The sequence below is a fragment of the Meles meles genome, chromosome 1 (assembly GCF_922984935.1).
Source record: "Meles meles chromosome 1, mMelMel3.1 paternal haplotype, whole genome shotgun sequence".
NCBI lineage: Eukaryota > Metazoa > Chordata > Mammalia > Carnivora > Mustelidae > Meles > Meles meles.
This window is the reverse complement of record NC_060066.1, coordinates 206,056,545-206,074,341: the sequence shown is the minus strand read 5'-3', so window position 1 is coordinate 206,074,341 and position 17,797 is coordinate 206,056,545. Positions and strand designations below refer to the sequence as shown.

The 17,797-nt window shown below is 50.5% G+C and overlaps 2 protein-coding genes across 3 annotated transcripts in view; one reads left to right on the top strand and one right to left on the bottom strand.

The window, feature by feature from the left end:
• Positions 1 to 3,404, top strand: part of DNAJC16 (DnaJ heat shock protein family (Hsp40) member C16) — a 40,185-nt gene extending 36,781 nt beyond the window's left edge. For both annotated transcript variants that reach the window (XM_046010455.1, XM_046010456.1), the window contains 3 exons: positions 61 to 159; positions 726 to 896; positions 1,398 to 3,404. In XM_046010455.1, coding sequence (XP_045866411.1) covers positions 61 to 159; positions 726 to 896; positions 1,398 to 1,797 — 670 coding nt within the window. In that variant the 3' untranslated portion in view covers positions 1,798 to 3,404. The remainder of the gene's footprint in view (positions 1 to 60; positions 160 to 725; positions 897 to 1,397) is intronic.
• A 2,115-nt stretch (positions 3,405 to 5,519) lies between these two features.
• On the bottom strand, positions 5,520 to 15,612 carry AGMAT (agmatinase). The gene is made up of 7 exons (XM_046010458.1): positions 15,221 to 15,612; positions 13,294 to 13,496; positions 10,613 to 10,661; positions 9,154 to 9,349; positions 8,271 to 8,450; positions 6,794 to 6,878; positions 5,520 to 5,818 (listed from the first exon to the last, which is right to left on the bottom strand). The coding sequence occupies exons 1-7, from the start codon at positions 15,490 to 15,492 to the stop codon at positions 5,745 to 5,747; spliced, it is 1,059 nt and encodes a 352-aa protein (XP_045866414.1). The 5' UTR covers positions 15,493 to 15,612; the 3' UTR covers positions 5,520 to 5,744.
• Positions 15,613 to 17,797: the final 2,185 nt, after the last annotated feature.

Genomic DNA, 17,797 nt, shown 5'->3' with positions numbered 1-17,797 from the left:
CCCAAACCTCGGGGTTGTGTGTACTGTTTCTTTCCTAAAACTCCCTGTTTCTTACTTTAGTGACTCAAACGATGAGCGAGAATCCAACCCTCCAGACAAAGAGGAGGCCCATGAGAAGGCCGGGAAGACCGAGCCAAGCTTCACCAAAGAAAACAGCAGGTTTCTCTAACAGGACACCAAACCTCCCCCTGCCAGGCAGGAGAGCCACAGGCCACAGTCTGAGAGCATGGTGTTCGAGTACCTAGTGTCTGTCGGCTCTCTGGGTCCCCTCCTCGTATGTGAGATGGGAATTTAGGGAAGAGGCAGCTGATGGGTAGTGTTGACTGAAACCCCCGAGGCCTTTAGACACAGGACCTACTTCGATGCTACTCAGTGCCTCCAGGCCGCAGTCTCAGGCATGATAACAGGTGCAGGAAGCAAAGCAGGTCCGAGTTGCTAGATGACCCAAAAGCAGAGAAGCCTGTCACCGTAACCATGTGGCTCCCCTTCACCCTGTCCTAAAGCCACTTCTCCACCAGCCAAACGGCGACATCTGAACGGCCTTCTGTAGGCCCAGCACCACCAAGCGGGGACCGTCCCCATCCTGCCGATGTGTCAGGCTCCAGAACATTAAAGGACATCCCTAGTCTGGTTGGAACGTAGCATTTTCTTCCTCTTGTTTCTTTTCAAAGTAATGGCATTCTCCTGTTCTCATACTGTCTTAATTCCTCCCTATTTCTCCACAGCAAGATTCCTAAAAAAGGCTTCGTGGAGGTAACTGAGCTCACAGATGTAACCTACACCAGTAACCTGGTCCGCCTGAGGCCCGGCCACATGAACGTGGTCCTCATCCTGTCCAATTCCACCAAGACCAGCCTCCTGCAGAAATTCGCTTTGGAGGTGTACACGTTCACTGGGTAAGCGCGTGTGGGAGAGAGGGAGAGGCGGGGGAGGAGGGGGCTGAGGAGAAGGTCGTCCTTTCCTCTTTGACCATGAGGGGCTTCATGCATGCGATGAGATGTCGGCTGTGACCTTTCGAGCCCAGAAACCTCAGCCATCCCGGGGGGACCTTTCTCCCCTCGACTTCGTGTCCTGATGCTTCCGAACAAAGGAGTTTGACTTCTTCCCTGAGTCTTCTTCCCTGAGCATTTCAGGAAACTCTGTCCTCTAGCTCTCGTGTGTTTTCCTGAAGCCAGGCACTGGGAGTAATGCGGTGGCACCCAGCACGGGGCCCAGAGCGGACTCTGACAGCCGTCGCAGAACCCCTCCCATCCCACAGGAATCCTCCATTCTTTCCGAACTGGGGCCCTGTCCGACACACAGCGTCCGTCCTAGCGTTTGAGACCTGAAAGAGGTGTTTGTGTTCCCGCGGTTCAGGGTGCCGGGCTGTGCGCTAACCGTGCCGTGTCCTTCCCCAGGAGCGGCTGCCTGCACTTCTCCTTCCTGAGTCTGGATAAACACAGAGAGTGGCTGGAGTACTTGCTCGAGTTTGCCCAGGACGCAGCCCCGATCCCCAACCAGTACGACAAGCATTTCATGGAGCGCGACTACACGGGCTACGTGCTGGCTCTGAATGGCCACAAGAAGTACTTCTGCCTCTTCAAGCCCCAGAAAGCAGTGGAAGAGGAGGAGGCCATGGGGTCCTGCAGTGACCTTGACTCTTCCCTCCACCTGGGCGAATCTCGAGGGAAATCTTCCTGTGGCCTTGGACCCAGGCCCATCAGAGGGAAATTGAGCAAGTTGTCCTTATGGATGGAGCGCCTGCTCGAAGGCTCCTTACAGAGGTTTTATATCCCGTCGTGGCCTGAGCTAGACTGAGGGAGCTCAAGAGAGACTTTAACTCTTCAGGCTTTTTAATAGGCCCTTGGAACAGGTCTTTTCAGGACTCCACTTATCCCCACGGACAGAGAATAGATTCTAGATTATTCTTCTAGAACGATGGCTAGAAGAATCTTTCCTTTGTCCTGTTCTAACCTAGGAGTGAAAAACACCTCAAGTTGAATTCCCTAGATCAAAATATTTTGCTTTGGGTTTTTTCCCCCCTCATTTGAATGCCGCACTGTTTAAAGTAGACTGCTCATCCCCTTTTCCTTTGTCCTCCCTGTCCTGTCTCTGTGCTGGGGGAGAAGCACAGGGCTCCAGGCAGCAGCAGGGCCTGATGGAACCCCACGAGCCTGGAGCGCTGGTCGGGTCCCCTACCCCCCCGCCCCCGCTGTGCTTCCGCCCCGGCGCATGCTGGTATCGGTGGGACCGACAGCCCACGCGGCAGCTTCTCGGCTCTGCATCCTGAAAGAGGCCTGGTTCCAAGCAATCTCACATTTGGTCCTTTTTCCGGTAGTCAGTGGCTAAAAGTGTATTTGGGGGGTATCCCCCTGCAGCAGCTTGTCAGCCACGGTTTTACAAGGCTAGGGGCAATTGGGGGTCCTGCGTGTGAGTTTGGTTTTCTTCCCGAGACAGGAGAAGGGAGGGCTGAGCAGTGACAGAAGTGACCCCTTGGGGCGTCCCCATCGGCCGCCTCCCCGGCACTCAGCGTAGCCAGGGAGGGTTCGCACGGCAAGAAGTACTGTAATGACGTTGAGCCATTTACGTGTCTGTCTCACAAGCCTTTCTGCCTCTGTCAGTTTTAGGGTATGAATCTTAGGAGCCATAATTTGTAGTCTCGTTCTCTGGACGTAGAGATAAGCTGCTATAAGCCAGTAGATGTTAAACTGAAGACACCTACCTTATGCCTGCCTGACAGTCGTCAGGCTCCAGGAACCTCTTCCCTCCGGGGGTGTCTCTTTAGTAAATTACCAGACATGTCTTTGTATCAAGGAACTTAAAGATTTCTCAACAATGTATTTTGAACACTGTTACCCCAAAAGTCCTGTAACTTTGAGCCCTCTTTTGTGACAAGTGAGCAAAGACTTGTTCTAGAATCCTGTTTGGCAAAAGGCTTCCTTTGAGCTTCTGGCCTGTATTGTGGTCTCTCAGTTGCTTTCACTCTTAACTCACAACTGCTTCACCAGTAACAGGGTCCGCCCTCCCGCCAGCACCCCGGCTTCCAGAACCCCAGTGTGCAGCGGACCACACCCGCCACTTAGAGAGTTTGTGTTTTGGGGGGGTGGGGCGCCAAAACCACCAGTGGAGTTTGAACAGCCTCAGAGAGCGACCAGTTCAGATGTCAAAGCAGATTGCCCTTTTGTAATGCTAAGTGTCAGAATCAGTGATGGGAAGTTGACTCAGTTAGTATTTCTTTAATCATCAGTGCTAATTTAAACTAAGCCATTTGGATCCTGAATTATTCGAACACTGAGCTACAGTGGCAAGTAATAAATTATTGAAACCCAGGAATTCCTGTCGTTTCCACGGAGTCTATAGCTTTATTTAAAAAAGAGAAAAAGAAAAAAAAAAAACTGCCAGGCTTCCCCCCCCCCACATGATCCTCTAAAAATCACATGCTTACTCTGGTCGCTGTGTCTCCTGGCACCTGGTCCAGGCAGGCGTGATTAAGGGATTCATTTGGTTCCTTGATGCACCAGCCTCAAAATTATTTTCTGGGTCTTTTATGGCTAAGGCGCTGGTGTGAGTTGTGTTCTGGTTCAGTGGTGGGTTTTTTAATTTCTGGTACTAATGGGAGGGATCCGTGACCTTAATTTCTGAAAACCAAAACCTCCCCAGATTTGTTCTTTTAAAAATGTTTCTCATTAAAATAAAAAGCACCTTTAGACAGAAAGCTGCGCCCTCCATTTGCATGAAGAAAGGAAAGTGAGAATAGAGAGGATTAAAAACATTCCTGGTGAATTTTTCAGCCCAAAAATTATCTCACAGGTCTGCACGGGGTTGGAAGATACGTCCCCCTAGAGGATGCCAGGAAGGTTCTACTTTAAAGTGAACTTTGCCCTTGACCACCCAAGCCTCTCCTATGAATGTTTCCAGGAATTTGTTTACTTCTGTGTCAAATGTATGAGCCATTCTCATGCTCAACCAATGCCACCATTTCTCCTTCTCTCGTGTGTAATCACACAGACGTAATTTTGGCTTTAAGTTCATTTCTTGGTCTTTGAATATCTTGAGACTGACAACATTGTTTCATTTTTAGAAGTAGGCTTTTCCGCTTGATATAACCTATGTATCATGTTTGGCAGCTGGGGGTGAAAACTGACCTAAAACAAGTCTTTGTAGAATATACACCTACTTACAAATTTTTTTTATCATTCAGGTGCAGGTGGCGTAATTTGTGTAAGAGATTGGCAGCTCTGAGTCAGCAGCATTTCAGTGAACAGGACTGCCCTGACTTCTGCTGGGCACCACGGTGTCTCTCTCTCTCTCTCTCTCTCTCTCTGCCATCACTTACCGACCATGAAAATTTGGTCGTAGTTTTTAAATCAATAGGTTGATTTCCTCCTCACTCAGTACATGAACGCTTTTCCTGATTTAAAAAGAAATGAAATATGAATTTGTTTTTAAGTGATTTGCTCTGTTTGGGAAAAAGAGATCAGAAGCAAAACAAACTTTTTTCCTAAGTCAAATTCTCGACACGCTGATGCAGAATATCTTTGCAGATGAAATATCGTTCCCATCCAAATGCCTGACCTCACCCCTTGAAAACAAATGCAGTGTGGCCGCTGCTGAATCCGTCCGTTCCGTTGTCAAGGAGAAGGATGGAACTTTAGAGACCGATCTGAAAAGAAGGCGAAGATTTTAGGCGAAGATTTTGCACTTTTGATACTCTTAGGAACAAATAACTTATTTGGCAAATGGTGTCTTTTTTTATGTTGTTTTTGTTTTGTATTGTGAACAGGCACTGAAGCTGATGTTATTTTTGTTTTGAGAATATTACAGACTGGAGAACAGAAATAAACTATTTTAACGTGTGATGATTACATGTCGCTCTTGCATTGGGAGACGATCTGCTTGCGGACACATTAGCGATGCAAACCGAATTTGCGCGTAACTCAGCCCACGCGTGAATCTTCACAGCCAATTTCGGGAGTTGCTGTCATGGCACATCAGCTCCGAGAGTAGATAATGCAAAACTGAGGCAGGGAAGGGGTTAAGGAAATGTCCCCAAGGGCTCTCTGGAGGCCACCCGATGTCTGGCTGGAAAGACATTCCATGCATCCCCCGGGCTTTTGAGCAGGAAGTTTCTTGATTAGGATCTGCATGTTACTTTCATTCAAACTTTTTGTTTATGTTCACGGTGGTCCTAAAACCCAGATACAGCCCTGAGTCCCTCAGGAGGAGCCACCGTGTAAGGGAAGAAACTGGAGAAATACGGGGTTGTATACAGTATTATGTCACAGGGCACTTTTTATTTCATTTATGCAATTTTTAGATCATTTTGAATCAGAGGCTCCTTGGCTCCCTTTTCCCCTTAATCCTCCAACGTCTTTCATCAAAACAGTACAGTGCTTCTCTGGTTTTAGTTGTTCAAACTCCACAGAAATATTAGCTGTTGGATGAGGCCTGTACTGAATGCTGTGATTTTATAGCCTCCAGGGACAAAGTTTTTTTTTTTTTAAAGATTTTATTTATTTATTTGACAGACAGAGATCGCAAGTAGGCAGAGAGGCAGGCAGAGAGAGAGGAGGAAGCAGGCTCCCCGCTGAATAGGTGCCCAATGGGGGCTCGATCCCAGGACCCTGAGACCATGACCTGAGCAGAGGCTTTAACCCGCTGAGCCACCCAGGCGCCCGGGACAAAGTTCTAGTGGCATGGACTCTGCGCATAAATTCTTAAGAACTGTCATGAGCACAACCGTTGTGTCTTGAGGAGCACAAGGTTCAGGCGACGGTCACTTTGGGGAGAGCACACAGCATCTCAAAGAGCAGGTTAGCCGCCACCAGGGCCGTGTTGCCTACAAAGAGAACCGAAGGTGAACACCAGGCAGGCCGCCCCCACCGCCGAGACTCTCAATACTCCACCCTCTTCCCTTTGGGCTGCCTTTAGGACTCGCCCCCTCTTCCACGCTCTTCTCCGGGCCGCCCAGCCACCCTGTGGACACGCTTTCCCTGGTACTCGGCTCCATCAAGCATCATTCAGAAAGAGCCTCCTGAAATGTACACGGTTCGTTGTTTACCCTGAGAACAGAATCCCACCACCGCCTCCCTCCAGCCCCCACTCCACCCTGCTGCCGAAGGAAAACCTGTAATGATGGTGTCTATTTGTATTTATCACCTACCCTCTGAGGCTAACAGGCCTAAGTCTGGAAGCTTCTCTAAGTCGAAATTTTGGGGATGGCATCTGCTTCGAATTTCTCTCCTAAGCCACCCAACCTTCCACTTCTTTAATATTAATAAATATTACTTATGCCTCAATAATTCACTTCTCAATGAACTATCAAAGAAGGGTAGAACAGTGCCACCCTACTGATAAACCACCGACTGGTTTCTTTCTCTTCTGCTGTCCGGGCCAGTAATAGCCACCTCCCAGGGGTTTTGTTTTTTTTATTTTTGGTTTTTTTTTTTTAAAGATTTTATTTATTTATTTGACAGAGAGAGAGATCACAAGTAGGCAGAGAGAGAGGAGGAAGCAGGCTCCCTGCAGAGCAGAGAGCCCGATGCGGGGCTCGATCCCAGGACCCTCGGATCACGACCTGAGCCGAAGGCAGCGGCTTACCCCACTGAGTCACCCAGGCGCCCCTCCCAGGGGTTTTGTTAATTAGCTCGTGTTTGTAAGGTGTGCAGTAATTGGTTTATTTTCTTCGCTGCAAAACATCCTCAGCAGGTTCCCGAATCACACAAAAGGGCCCATCCATCTTCTGCTTATCAAGTACATTAATATAATTTAAACCAGCAGCCGCCTACACATCACAATATTCCCGCTTACTCACCAAAAGGATCATAGGGCGGCGAAACCTCCACAAGATCACAGCCCACCACGTTCAGGCCTTGACAACCCCGGATGATCTCCAGCGCCTGTCCGAGACCAAGCCCGAGTTGTCCACAACAGTAACCGCTCACAATGAAAAGCAACCACAGAGGTCCCAGTGCCTCTCTTCCAACGCATGCCCACCCTCTGACTTGGAACTATCTCTTTCCCACAATAAGCATCAGTCGACAGCTAGGCACGCCTGGTGGGCATCACAGAGACACAAATGGCCAAGGCACAGCCCCCCGCTCCCAAGGGGTCCACTGTGGGACAGAATACACACAAACAGACCAATCATTTCAATGATTGCATTAAAGGCTTCAAGAAAAGCCAGTGTAGGAACCCCTGGCCTAATGAATCAGTAGAGCGTGCAACCCTTGATCTCGGGGTTGAGAATTCAAGCCCCATATTAGGTGTAGAGATTACTTTAAAAAATAAAATCGTTAAAAAAAAAAAAAAAAGCAAGCATAGGAAAGTGTAACACGAAACAGCCCCAAGAGCTGGGGGAAGGCCTCCCCAGCGGTGGAAGCACTTAGCCCACGGTGTTGGCCAAGCAACTGGGTAGGAGCAGTGCAGCCCAGAGTGAAAGACACACGCAAAGACACCGAGATGGAAAGAAATACCAGTAGTTAGATGTGGCCAGCAGACAGCATAAGTGAGAGCAATGGTAGGAAGAGGTCGCTTTGTCTAGAAGAGTTTCCGTTCTGCCAGTGAGAAGCCCAGAATGAGAAGCTGAGGAAAGAGGATTGTGTGTTAGAAATCTCTGCGGAGAACTGATGGAGAATGACTTCGAGAGGTTGTTACTCACAGGCCCCCCTTTCTTAGAGGAGATAAGGTCACAGTTCAGGTGTGAGCGGTCTTCCCTCAGGCGCCCAGATATCTATGAGTGCCTCCTCTTTATGTCGGGCACCGTTCTAGACTCCTAAGGACAGGGGAGCACATGCGGCAAGAGCCCGATCCTCCTGGAGCTCACCTTCGAATTAAAACCACACTCCGATTCTGCCTCCGTTTCCTGACACTCAGCCCACGGCCAGAGAGCTTTATTTGAGTGTTTCTAAAACGTCTCAACATCCATGGCCGGCAGTTAATCCCACCGTGAGCATTTCTTAAATGGAACCCCAGAAAGATAAGCTTAGTGTTTTTAAGCGGGGATACTGGCCTATGTCCCCCCGAGCCAACCATACGTGGATCCGAGGCAGAAGGCTCAAAGAACAGACTATCCAATCCCAGAGAAGAAAGGAGGGCCCTTGCCAAAATCGGTCCACTCCTCACTCAACAAGAGGGTCCAACCTTCAAGCGGCCCTGAGAACAAAGGTCTAACCCCTCAGCTTTTAAAATCCTGTCCTGATCCCGAAGACTCACCCACCGCAAGTCTGAGGAAAGTGGGGCGTTAAGAACCCTCCCCGCCCAAGACACTGTCCCTGGTGGAAGCTGCTTACCTGACTCGGGGTGAGACCGGCAATCTCAGGGGTGCCTGTCCCCGGGGCATAGGCAGGGTCCAAGCTGTCAATGTCAAAGCTGATATAGATGGGTTTGCCTCCCATCTGCTGCCTCACCTCCCCCATCAGAGGAACCAGGGACTTCATCCAACAGTCTTCGGCCGGGACCACCCGGAAGCCCTGAGGAAGTCAAGAGCGGGACGCCAAGCCTCTTGCATGGCGTCGTTGACTGAGCATTTCGTATGTGCCAGCCCCATGCTAAGCGCTTCTGTACACACGACATCGGACCCCCAATCCTCACGAAGAGAGAACTGCCTTCCCCATCTTACTGGTGAGGAAGGGAGGAGTGACAGCCCCGAAGAAGCAGGAATAAGTCACAGCTGACCTGCGGAGATGGGATCACAGAGAGGCTGGGCTAGAGCTTGAGGGAGGGAGGAACTTAGCACCCCCTGAAGGGCTCTGTCCAGGAAAAGGGCCCTTTCATGCTCTGAAAGCAGGCGACTTGGGTCTTTCCTGTTGGCCTCTTGTCATTCGTGTTTACCTCTGGCCAGTGGTGGGGGGGGAGGACGAGAACTAGAAAGATGGCCCCTGGCCTTGGGTTCGGACCTCCTCCGCCCTCTCTGAAGCCAGCCACAGCGCCGAGGTTGGTGCGCTTCTGCTCCTCTCCCCACCCCGGCGATCAGAGGCCCCAGGTGCCTCATGCACTCACATCCTCTCTCCTCTCTGTTCCACGCGACCCTCTTGGTGCAAACTCGGCCTTCCTTCCTGTTTTTCTGAACTGGGTTATTAAAACCCTGTGCAATCCAGAGCCACCACCAAATGGGCACCACAGAGCAAGGACTCTGCAGGCTGGGGGCAGAGGAAGGGGCATTTGGTTTATCACCTGGCTCCGGCTGTATCGGTAAGGATCCAAGGTCATGGCGGAGCCCCGGATGCCGATCTGCACCACGCGCTTACAGTCCAGGAGACCCTCGTCCACGCAGCGGCGGAAGGGCGACCCGTGGTAGAGCTTCTCTCCGAGGGCCGTGTCAGCCGTGTCCATGTGAGCGTCCACGTGCAGCAGCCCCACGGGGCCATGCCTGATGACAACAGGCAGCTCAGAGGCCAGGCCTCCTTCTGGGGCCTGAGCACCGCCCCCCTCCAGGCTCCCCACACTTCCACACTTGACCTTTCATAGCCACGGGCGACCTGGCATCAATGACCAGCCTTGCAGCTGGTTCGTGTCTTTAAATCACTTAGTGGCTCAGAATAATCAGCTCAGAGAAGTCCGGCAGAAGACAGACACGTACACTGCTTTAGCTGCAACCAACTACCTACCTATCACCCAGAATGTTCTTCACTTAGAGCCGGAGAGGCCCAGACAGGTAAGAATGAAGGACAGAGGCTCAGGTGAGCTTGGCAGAGCTCATCAGAAACCCCCTTTCTCCAACCCTGGCACCAAGAAGCAGCTTCAACCCAACCCTCTCTCCATCATCTCCAACAGCCCCGCCAGCCACCGGAAAGCAACATACAACCTAAATCAATGCCAGGCAAGCGGAGCTTCCAGAAAAGACTTGCACCCGCCCACCACCGACGAAGATGCTACCCACATATCCTTCCCGTGTATGAATTCTGGAGCTGCGCCGCTCTGGCCCTTCTGCCTCTTTTTCAAACTAATTAACCCAAGTTAGTTCGTCCCTGATAGACCTGCAGGACCGGAAAATCCATTTTTTCATTCTCTGGGGCAGGGGCCCTCTTAGGGCCTCCCCTCAAAAAGCAACACCCCTGTGTACTGGGCCTTTGAAGCCAAACAGAAACTGAAGTGAACAGGGGTTGTGTATTTCACGAGGGGCCCATCTTCCAAAGACAGAGACACACGCTGAGCACGTGCACCAGAGCCAATCTAGGGCGAGCAAGGGCAGCCACAAGTGTTAGTAATAAATTGTCTTGGCTCCCAGCTGGTGACTGACAGAGAAACCCGGAGCTCGACCTTCATTTTGTTTTTTTTGTTTTTTTTTTTTTAAAGATTTTATTTATTTATTTGACAGAGAGAGATCACAAGTAGGCAGAGAGGCAGGCAGAGAGAGTGAGAGGGAAGCAGGCCCCCTGCCGAGCAGAGAACGAGATGTGGCCCGGGACCCTGAGATCATGACCTGAGCCGAAGGCAGCGGCTTAAACCACTGAGCCACCCAGGCGCCCCGACCTTCATTTTGATCCACAGAAGCAACTCAGTCGGGAATTTCCCATCACCCCAAATAACCTGAGCCAGCAGAGGTCACGTGATACCATCTAGCGGCAAACCACTCATTCCCCAGCTCCTGAATCTCGAGACCCTTGTGCGCACACAGATGCTCAGGACTTACTTTTTTGCCATCGCTTGCAGAATCGGATATGTGATTGTGTGATCTCCACCTGCAAAGAGGAAGAAGAAAACATCTGGAACGTGGGTGAGAGGAGAGGACCGCGTGTTACCGACAGCAGTCTTCCATTTGCCCAGGTGTGCTGCTCTTTTGATTAGACCGAAGGGCTATAACCTCAGCTAACGGGAGACCTTATTCGGCGGTGGGAAGATGGCCACTGGATGTTTGGGATTACACAGTCCTTTAAAAGAGGAAACGGAGGGCACCTGAGTGGCTCAGTGGGTTAAGCCTCTGCTTTCAGCTCAGGTCATGATCTCAGGGTCCTGGGATCGAGCCCCACATCTGGCTCTCTGCACAGCAGGGAGCCTGCTTCCCTCTCACTCTCTCTCTGCCTGCCTCTCTGCCTACTTGTGATCTCTCTGTTACATAAAGAAATAAAAAATCTTAAAAAAAAAAAAAAGAGGAAACAGAGAGCCTGGGTGGCTCAGCCCGTTAGACGTCTGCCTTCTGCTCCGTTCATGATCCCAGGGTCCTGGGATCGAGCCCCATGTCGGGCTCCCTTTTCAGCAGGAAGCCTGCTTCTCCCTCTCCCTCTGCCTGCTGCTCCGCTTACTTGTGCTCTCTCAAATAAATAAACAAAATCTTAAAAAACAAATTAATTAATAAATTAAAAAATTAAATAAGGGGCACCTGGGCGGTTCAGTTTTTAAGCATCCACCTTCGGCTCAGGTCGTGATCCCAGGGTCCTGGAATCGAGCCCCACATCAGGCTTCCTGCTCAGCGGGATGCCTGCTTCTTCCTCTCCCACTCCCCATGCTTGTGGTCTCTCTTTCACTGTCTCTCTCTCTCTCTGTCAAATAAATAAAATCTTTAAAAAAAACAAAACAAAAACTATGTCCCTGAGAGGGGCCTGGGGGGGCTCCGTTGGCTCAGCGCCCGGCTCTTGATTTCAGTTCAGGTTGCGTTCTCAGGGCTATGAGATCAGCCCTGGGTGGGGTCTGTGCTCGGTGTAGAGCACCAAAGAGTCTCTCTTGTTCTTCTCTGCCCCTTCCACCCCTACCCCTGCCCAGGGGCGTGCACGCTCTATCGTGCTCTCCTCTCTCTTTCAAAGAAAGGAGGAAAGAGAGAAAGAAAGGAAGGAAGAAAGAAAGGGAAAAAAAAAGGAAAAAGAAAAGCATGCCCTTGAAAAGGTTAAAAAAGCCACAGCTGAGTGAGGTTCTGTTGTGAGCCTTCCCGAGGCCTGGATTCTCAGGGGTAGGACAAAGTTGAGGTGGGCAGAGGAACTTGCTGGGATGCAAAATTTAAGGAACACCAAAAAACTGAGTCATTAAGATAAATGCTACTTTGATGTGATTTTTTTTGATGTAACTATTATGATGTAATTTTTTGATGTAACTATTTTGATTTTTATAAATCAAGGTCAAGGCCAAAAAAAAAATCTAGGATAAGAAATTTTTTTTAGAGGGGCACCTGGGTGGCTCAGTGGGTTAAGCCTCTGCCTTCGGCTCAGGTCATGATCTCAGGGTCCTGGGATCGAGCCCCGCATCAGGCTCTCTGCTCAGTGGGGAGCCTGTTTCTCCCTCTCTCTCTGCCTGCCTCTCTGCCTACTTGTGTCCTCTCTCTCCGTCAAATAAAATAAATAAAATATTAAAAAAAGTGCTCGCTTCGGCAGCACATATACTAAAATATTAAAAAAAAAGAAATTTTTTTTAGGTTTATTTATTTATTTGAGAGAGAGCACAGATGGAGAGGGGAAGGAGCAGAGGAAGAGGGACAAGCAGACTTTGCACTGAGCCCAGAGCCAGACGCGGGGCTCAGTCCCAGGACCCTGAGATCGTGACCTGAACGGAAACCGAGAGTCGGACGCCCAACCGACTGAGCCACCGAGGTGCCCCTCCATGTTAAATTTTTAAGGAGCGCCTGAGTGGCTCAGTGGGTTAAGGCCTCTTCCTTCGTTCGGCTCAGGTCATGATCTCAGGGTCCTGAGATGGAGCCCTGCATCAGGCTCTCTGCTCAACGGGGAGCCTGCTTCCTCCTCTCTCTCTGCCTGCCTCTCTGCCTACTTGTCATCTCTCTCTCATCTGTCAAATTAAAAAAAAAAAAATCTTAAAAAAAATAAAAATTTTGTTAAAAAGACAGGATCAGTAACAGTGCTATTCCGAACCATATTGGAGCCTCAAAAGGGCAAAGTCGATCATATCTATTGTTGACTTTTTGCCAACCCCCCAAGGTGAATGCCTCACTTGCCTCACCCTAGTCCATCCCTGTCAGTCATATGAGTCCAAAAATGTAAGCAGCATCTCCCCAGGGGTTAAAACACATGAATTAAAAACATTCTCTTTCTGGGGCACCTGGGTGGCTCAGTAGGTTAAAGGCTCTGCCTTCGTCTCAGGTCATGATGCCAGGGTCTTGGGATCAAGCCCCGCATCGGGCTCTCTGCTCGGCAGGGAGCCTGCTTCCCCACCCCCCGCCCCGCCTGCCTCTCTGCCTGCTTGTGATCTCTGTCTGTCAAATAAATAAATAAAATCTTAAAAAAGAAAGAAAATTAAAAACAAAAAAAACATTCTCTTTCCAGCTGTCTCCATATTCACAGTAGCTTCCCCTGAAGGAGCAGCTACACCCAAGCCTGAGATAAAGGAACTCCCAGCCCCGAGAGCTGCCCTTGTCCCCACAGACGCCATTACCCAAGGTCAGGGGAATACAGCCAGCTGCTACGATTTTCTGATAGGCCTCTCGAATTAAACGGCAGCTATCCTGAAGGTTGTAAAGATTGACGTTCACATCGCCTAGGTCTGCAACCATGAGGGACTGGAAGGGGAGGGCCCCCGTGCTAGGGTTGACTGTCCGCAGCATCACTGATTCTTCCCGGATCCGCCGGGGTCCAAATCTGGAGAAGGAAAAATCATCCTGTGAACCACCCCAGAAAGCTCAGAGGTCCTGCCTCCGCCAGGATTTCTTAACCTCTACACTGCTGATATTTGGGGCTGCATGAATCTTTGACATGAGGGGGGGCCGACCAATCCTTGTAGGATGTCTCCCCTGATCTGTAACCCACTAGATGCCAGTAGCAAGTGGGATAACCAAAAGGCCTCCAGACACTACCAAATGTCCCCTGGGGGCAAAATCACCTCTGGTTGAGAACCACTGATCCAGGCTATATACTTTTTTTTTAAAGATTTTATTTATTTGACAGAGAGAAACACCAAGAGAAGGAACACAAACAGGGGGAGTGGGAGAGAGAGAAGCAGGCTTCCCGCTGAGCAGGGAGCCCGACGAGGGGCTCGATCCCAGGACCCTGGGATCATGACCTGAGCCTAAGGCAGATGCTTAAGGACTGAGCCACTCAGGCACCCCCCAGGCTACATACTTGAAGACATCAAAGGCACGAATTTAGGGACCCACCCATCAACAATTTACTAAATGACATTAGACAATTTCTTAATCTCCACGAGCCTCAATTTCCTAATCTGTAAAATTACCTGCTGTGGTGTTGGAGGAATGGAGCCAGGTCACCTCTGCAAAGGGCCTTACATTTAGGAGATGTTTAATAAATGGCGGCATCCGTGTTTGCGGTAAGGCGGCGAGCTGATCAGAAATTAGCTGATGCTGGGGCGCCTGGGTGGCTCAGTGGGTTAAGCCGCTGCCTCTGGCTCGGGTCATGATCTCGGGGTCCTGGGATCCGTCCCGCATCGGGCTCTCTGCTCGGCAGGGAGCCTGCTTCCCTCTCTCTCTCTCTCTCTGCCTACCTCTCTGTCTACTTGTGATCTCTCTCTGTCAAATAAATAAATAAATAAATCTTTAAAAAAAAAAAGAAAGAAATTATCTGATGCTCACTCACTAGGAAAACAGATTTTACTTCCACTGCCTCCATCTTAGAAAAAATGCCTTGGGGTCCCCAGCTGGCTCAACTGTTGGAGGTAGAGGGTGGGACTCTTGATCTCCGGCTTTCAAATTCCAGTCACACACTGTGTATAGAGATTAAAAATAATAAAATGAGGGGCGCCTGGGTGGCTCAGTGGGTTAAGCCTCTGCCTTCAGCTCAGGTCATGATCTCAGGGTCCTGGGATCGAGCCCGGCATCTGGCTACCTACTCAGGAGAGAGCCTGCTTCCCCCCTCTCTCTCTGCCTGCCTCTCTACTTACTTGTGATCTCTGTCAAATAAATAAAATCTTTTAAAATAATAAAATGGAAAAAAATTTAAAATAGTAAAATGTATTTTTTTAAAAAATCCTTGTATTTGAACAATTCTTGATCAGGTGACATCTCGAGGTTTGGGGAAGGGGCATCCAGTTTCTCCTCTTCTCAGAAATAATGTCCCCTGCCTCCCCACCCCCCAACCCCCAGTCCCACAGCCACCCAGCAAGGCTCAGGAATCAATGTGTGGAGAAGGCTGCGGTCACCAACAGATGACACCCGTGACCAGCCCTCACCATTGCTCGATGCGGGAGGAGGGAAATCAACGGTCTTTCCAACAACGATCGGGAGCTTCTCGGAGCCAACACCAGCTTCCAGTCCCACCCTGGGTGAGCGGAGGCGCCCGTCCCTTTGTCTTGCGCGCCCAGTGGCCATCGGGCGGTCCAGCCACCTGTCCCCTAATCCTTCGGACCTCACCTCGCCCCGGGCCGGTTGGAGGTCCCAATGTCCAGCGGCACCCCGACGAAGGCGGCGTCCAGCCCCTCGGGAGAGGCCTGCACCGGCAGCCGCATCATGGAGCAGACGCCCACCGTCCGGGCCACGAACTCGGAGCTGGGGGGCTGGTTCCGGGGCGCATCGGAAGACCGGCTGCTGGAGCTGCGGCCCGGGTGGCAGAGCCCCACGGCAGGATGCGCGCCCCCGCCGACCCCCAGGCCCCGGGCGCCCCGGGACGAAATCCAACGAAGCATGCCGCCCGCCCGGACCGCACAGCGCCAGGCCCCGCGGGCTGTGCCGGCGCCGAGCAGCGCGCGCTCAAGGAGCGGACCGCCTGGGGAACGGGGCGGGCGAGGGGCCGCGCTCTCCCCGCCCCCTCTCTGGACTCTGGCCTCTGGCTCGCTCGATAAACAAAGCCAGGCCTGGCCTCCCCACTCCCGGCCACGGCCCCGCCCCGGTTGTCTGTGTCCCCCACCCCAAAACTGGCCCTTGACCCCTGTTTCTCCCTTTCAGAGTAATGTTTTTAAAAGTGAAAAGATTTAAAGAAAAGAAAAAAAAAAAACACTTTTTTCTAAGGAAGAGAAATAGGCAATGCACTTTTATTTAAAAGATTTATTTATTTTAGAAAGAGAGCGAGGGTGCAAACCGGAGGAGGAAAGGCAGAAGGAGAGAGAAGCGGGCTCTGCACTGAGCCCGGAGCCCATAGCGGGGTCAATCTCATGACCCTGATAATGTAACAGGACCTGAGCTGAAATCAAAAGTAGGAGACTTAAGGGACTGAGCCACCAGGCACCCCTGGAAATGCATTTTTTTTTTAAATAATATATTAAGAAATGTTGGGTAAGATTCTTAGAAGTGGAGTCTTTCTAAATAATCTTCTTGGATTTAGAGACCCGCCCCCCCTGCCCCCCGTGAAGGTCCCTAATCTGCAATCCTCTTTATTTCTAAGGGGGAAAGAGGAGAAAAACACCAGGGAAAGGAAAAAGTGATTTGTAATGAAGTCACATGAGCCAGGCGGTGGAATTACACGTTTTCAATCTCTGGAAGCTGAGATCAAATGGAAAAGGCCTGAGTTGGCTTTAAATTGCAAACTTCATACCCAAGTCGCACCTTAAACCCCGCACCACCTACGGCCTCCACTCTGTAGGCTGGGGGCAAAGTTTCCTAAGAGCCAGTGTTGAAAGAGCCTGTAGAGTATTTTCCAGGGAAAAAAAGAAGCAACAATCCCTTAACAGCCCTAGGGGCAGATTCGATCATCATTTCTTTCATATGGTTTGTCCTGGATGTATCATTTTCTCACCCCTGGTTTATTCTTTCATCCTTCTCACAAATATTTGAGTGCCTTCTGCGTGCCGGACTGTGTGATAACACCAACCCGTTCCTATCTTTCGATACTGCTGAACTCGTCCTTCCTTTAAACCTCCCATCAGGTGTGCCCTCCTGCTCTCCGGATGGCTCCGTCTCTGAGGGCGGTCTCCTTCAATATCAAGGTGACGTTTTTGACCTGGACGCAGGTAATTCACAGACCAAATCCCAGCCACAGGCTCCAGTTGCCCTCTTTTTGTCATTGTTGTTGTTGTTCTAAAGATTTTATTTATTTGACAGAAAGACAGCGAGAGAGGGAACACAAGCGCAGGCAGAGGGAGAGGGAGAAGCAAGCTTCCCGCTGAGCAGGGAGGCCCAATGCGGGGCTCGATCCCAGGACCCTGGGATCATGACCTGAGCTGAAGGCAGCCACTTAACGACTGAGCCACCCAGGCACCCCTCCAGTTGCCCATTTTCTTACTCCTCACCCAGATGCTCTGACAGCAGCCCAGGTGACCTGTGGCTCAGCGGGCGAAGTTCCACCTCCTTCTGTTGATCCTGCTCTCTGTCCCATCCTTTAGTGAGTCCCCATGGTTTCCTGCAGGCAAGCCCCCCACTCTCTCTCTCTGCTGTTGCTGTGGTTCCAGCCTCCCACCTCTAGCTTTCCACCTGATGTCTCCACTCTCCCATCAGACCGATAATGCTTCCTGAAGCCAATCCACGTTTCTAATCTGGCTTCCCACCATACCTTTGCGTGTGATTGTCCCTTGAGCCATTGCTCACCTTACACAGCCCTCACTTTCTTGCCTCCTGTCCTTTGCTCACGCCATCTCCTCGCCTGGAACGTTCTCTCTCCCACGACCCCCACCTCCACCTTCCCCATGTTCTGCTAAGCCCAGATTCAAACTGCTCTCTCTGGAACTCTTAAAACTTAAAATTCTCACCGTTTTCACTGGGGGACAAGTAAAGGAACTGGGGTCAGAAAAAAAGTTAAATCCTAGCTCCACCCTCTGTGTATCTCAATGACATATAACAGGAGAAAACCGCTGCGGGTTTGGGGCAACAGCTCAAAGTAGCTCCCCACCCAGCACAATGTCTCTTTGCAGTTTCATGCCTGACTTGCAATTTGTTCTGTTTCATAACACACATTTATATTAGTATAAAAACATTTGATCTTGTTTACCAGTTTGCTCCCTCCCCCAAATTTTTTTTTTTACGATTTTTATTTATTTATTTATTTGACAGACAGAGATC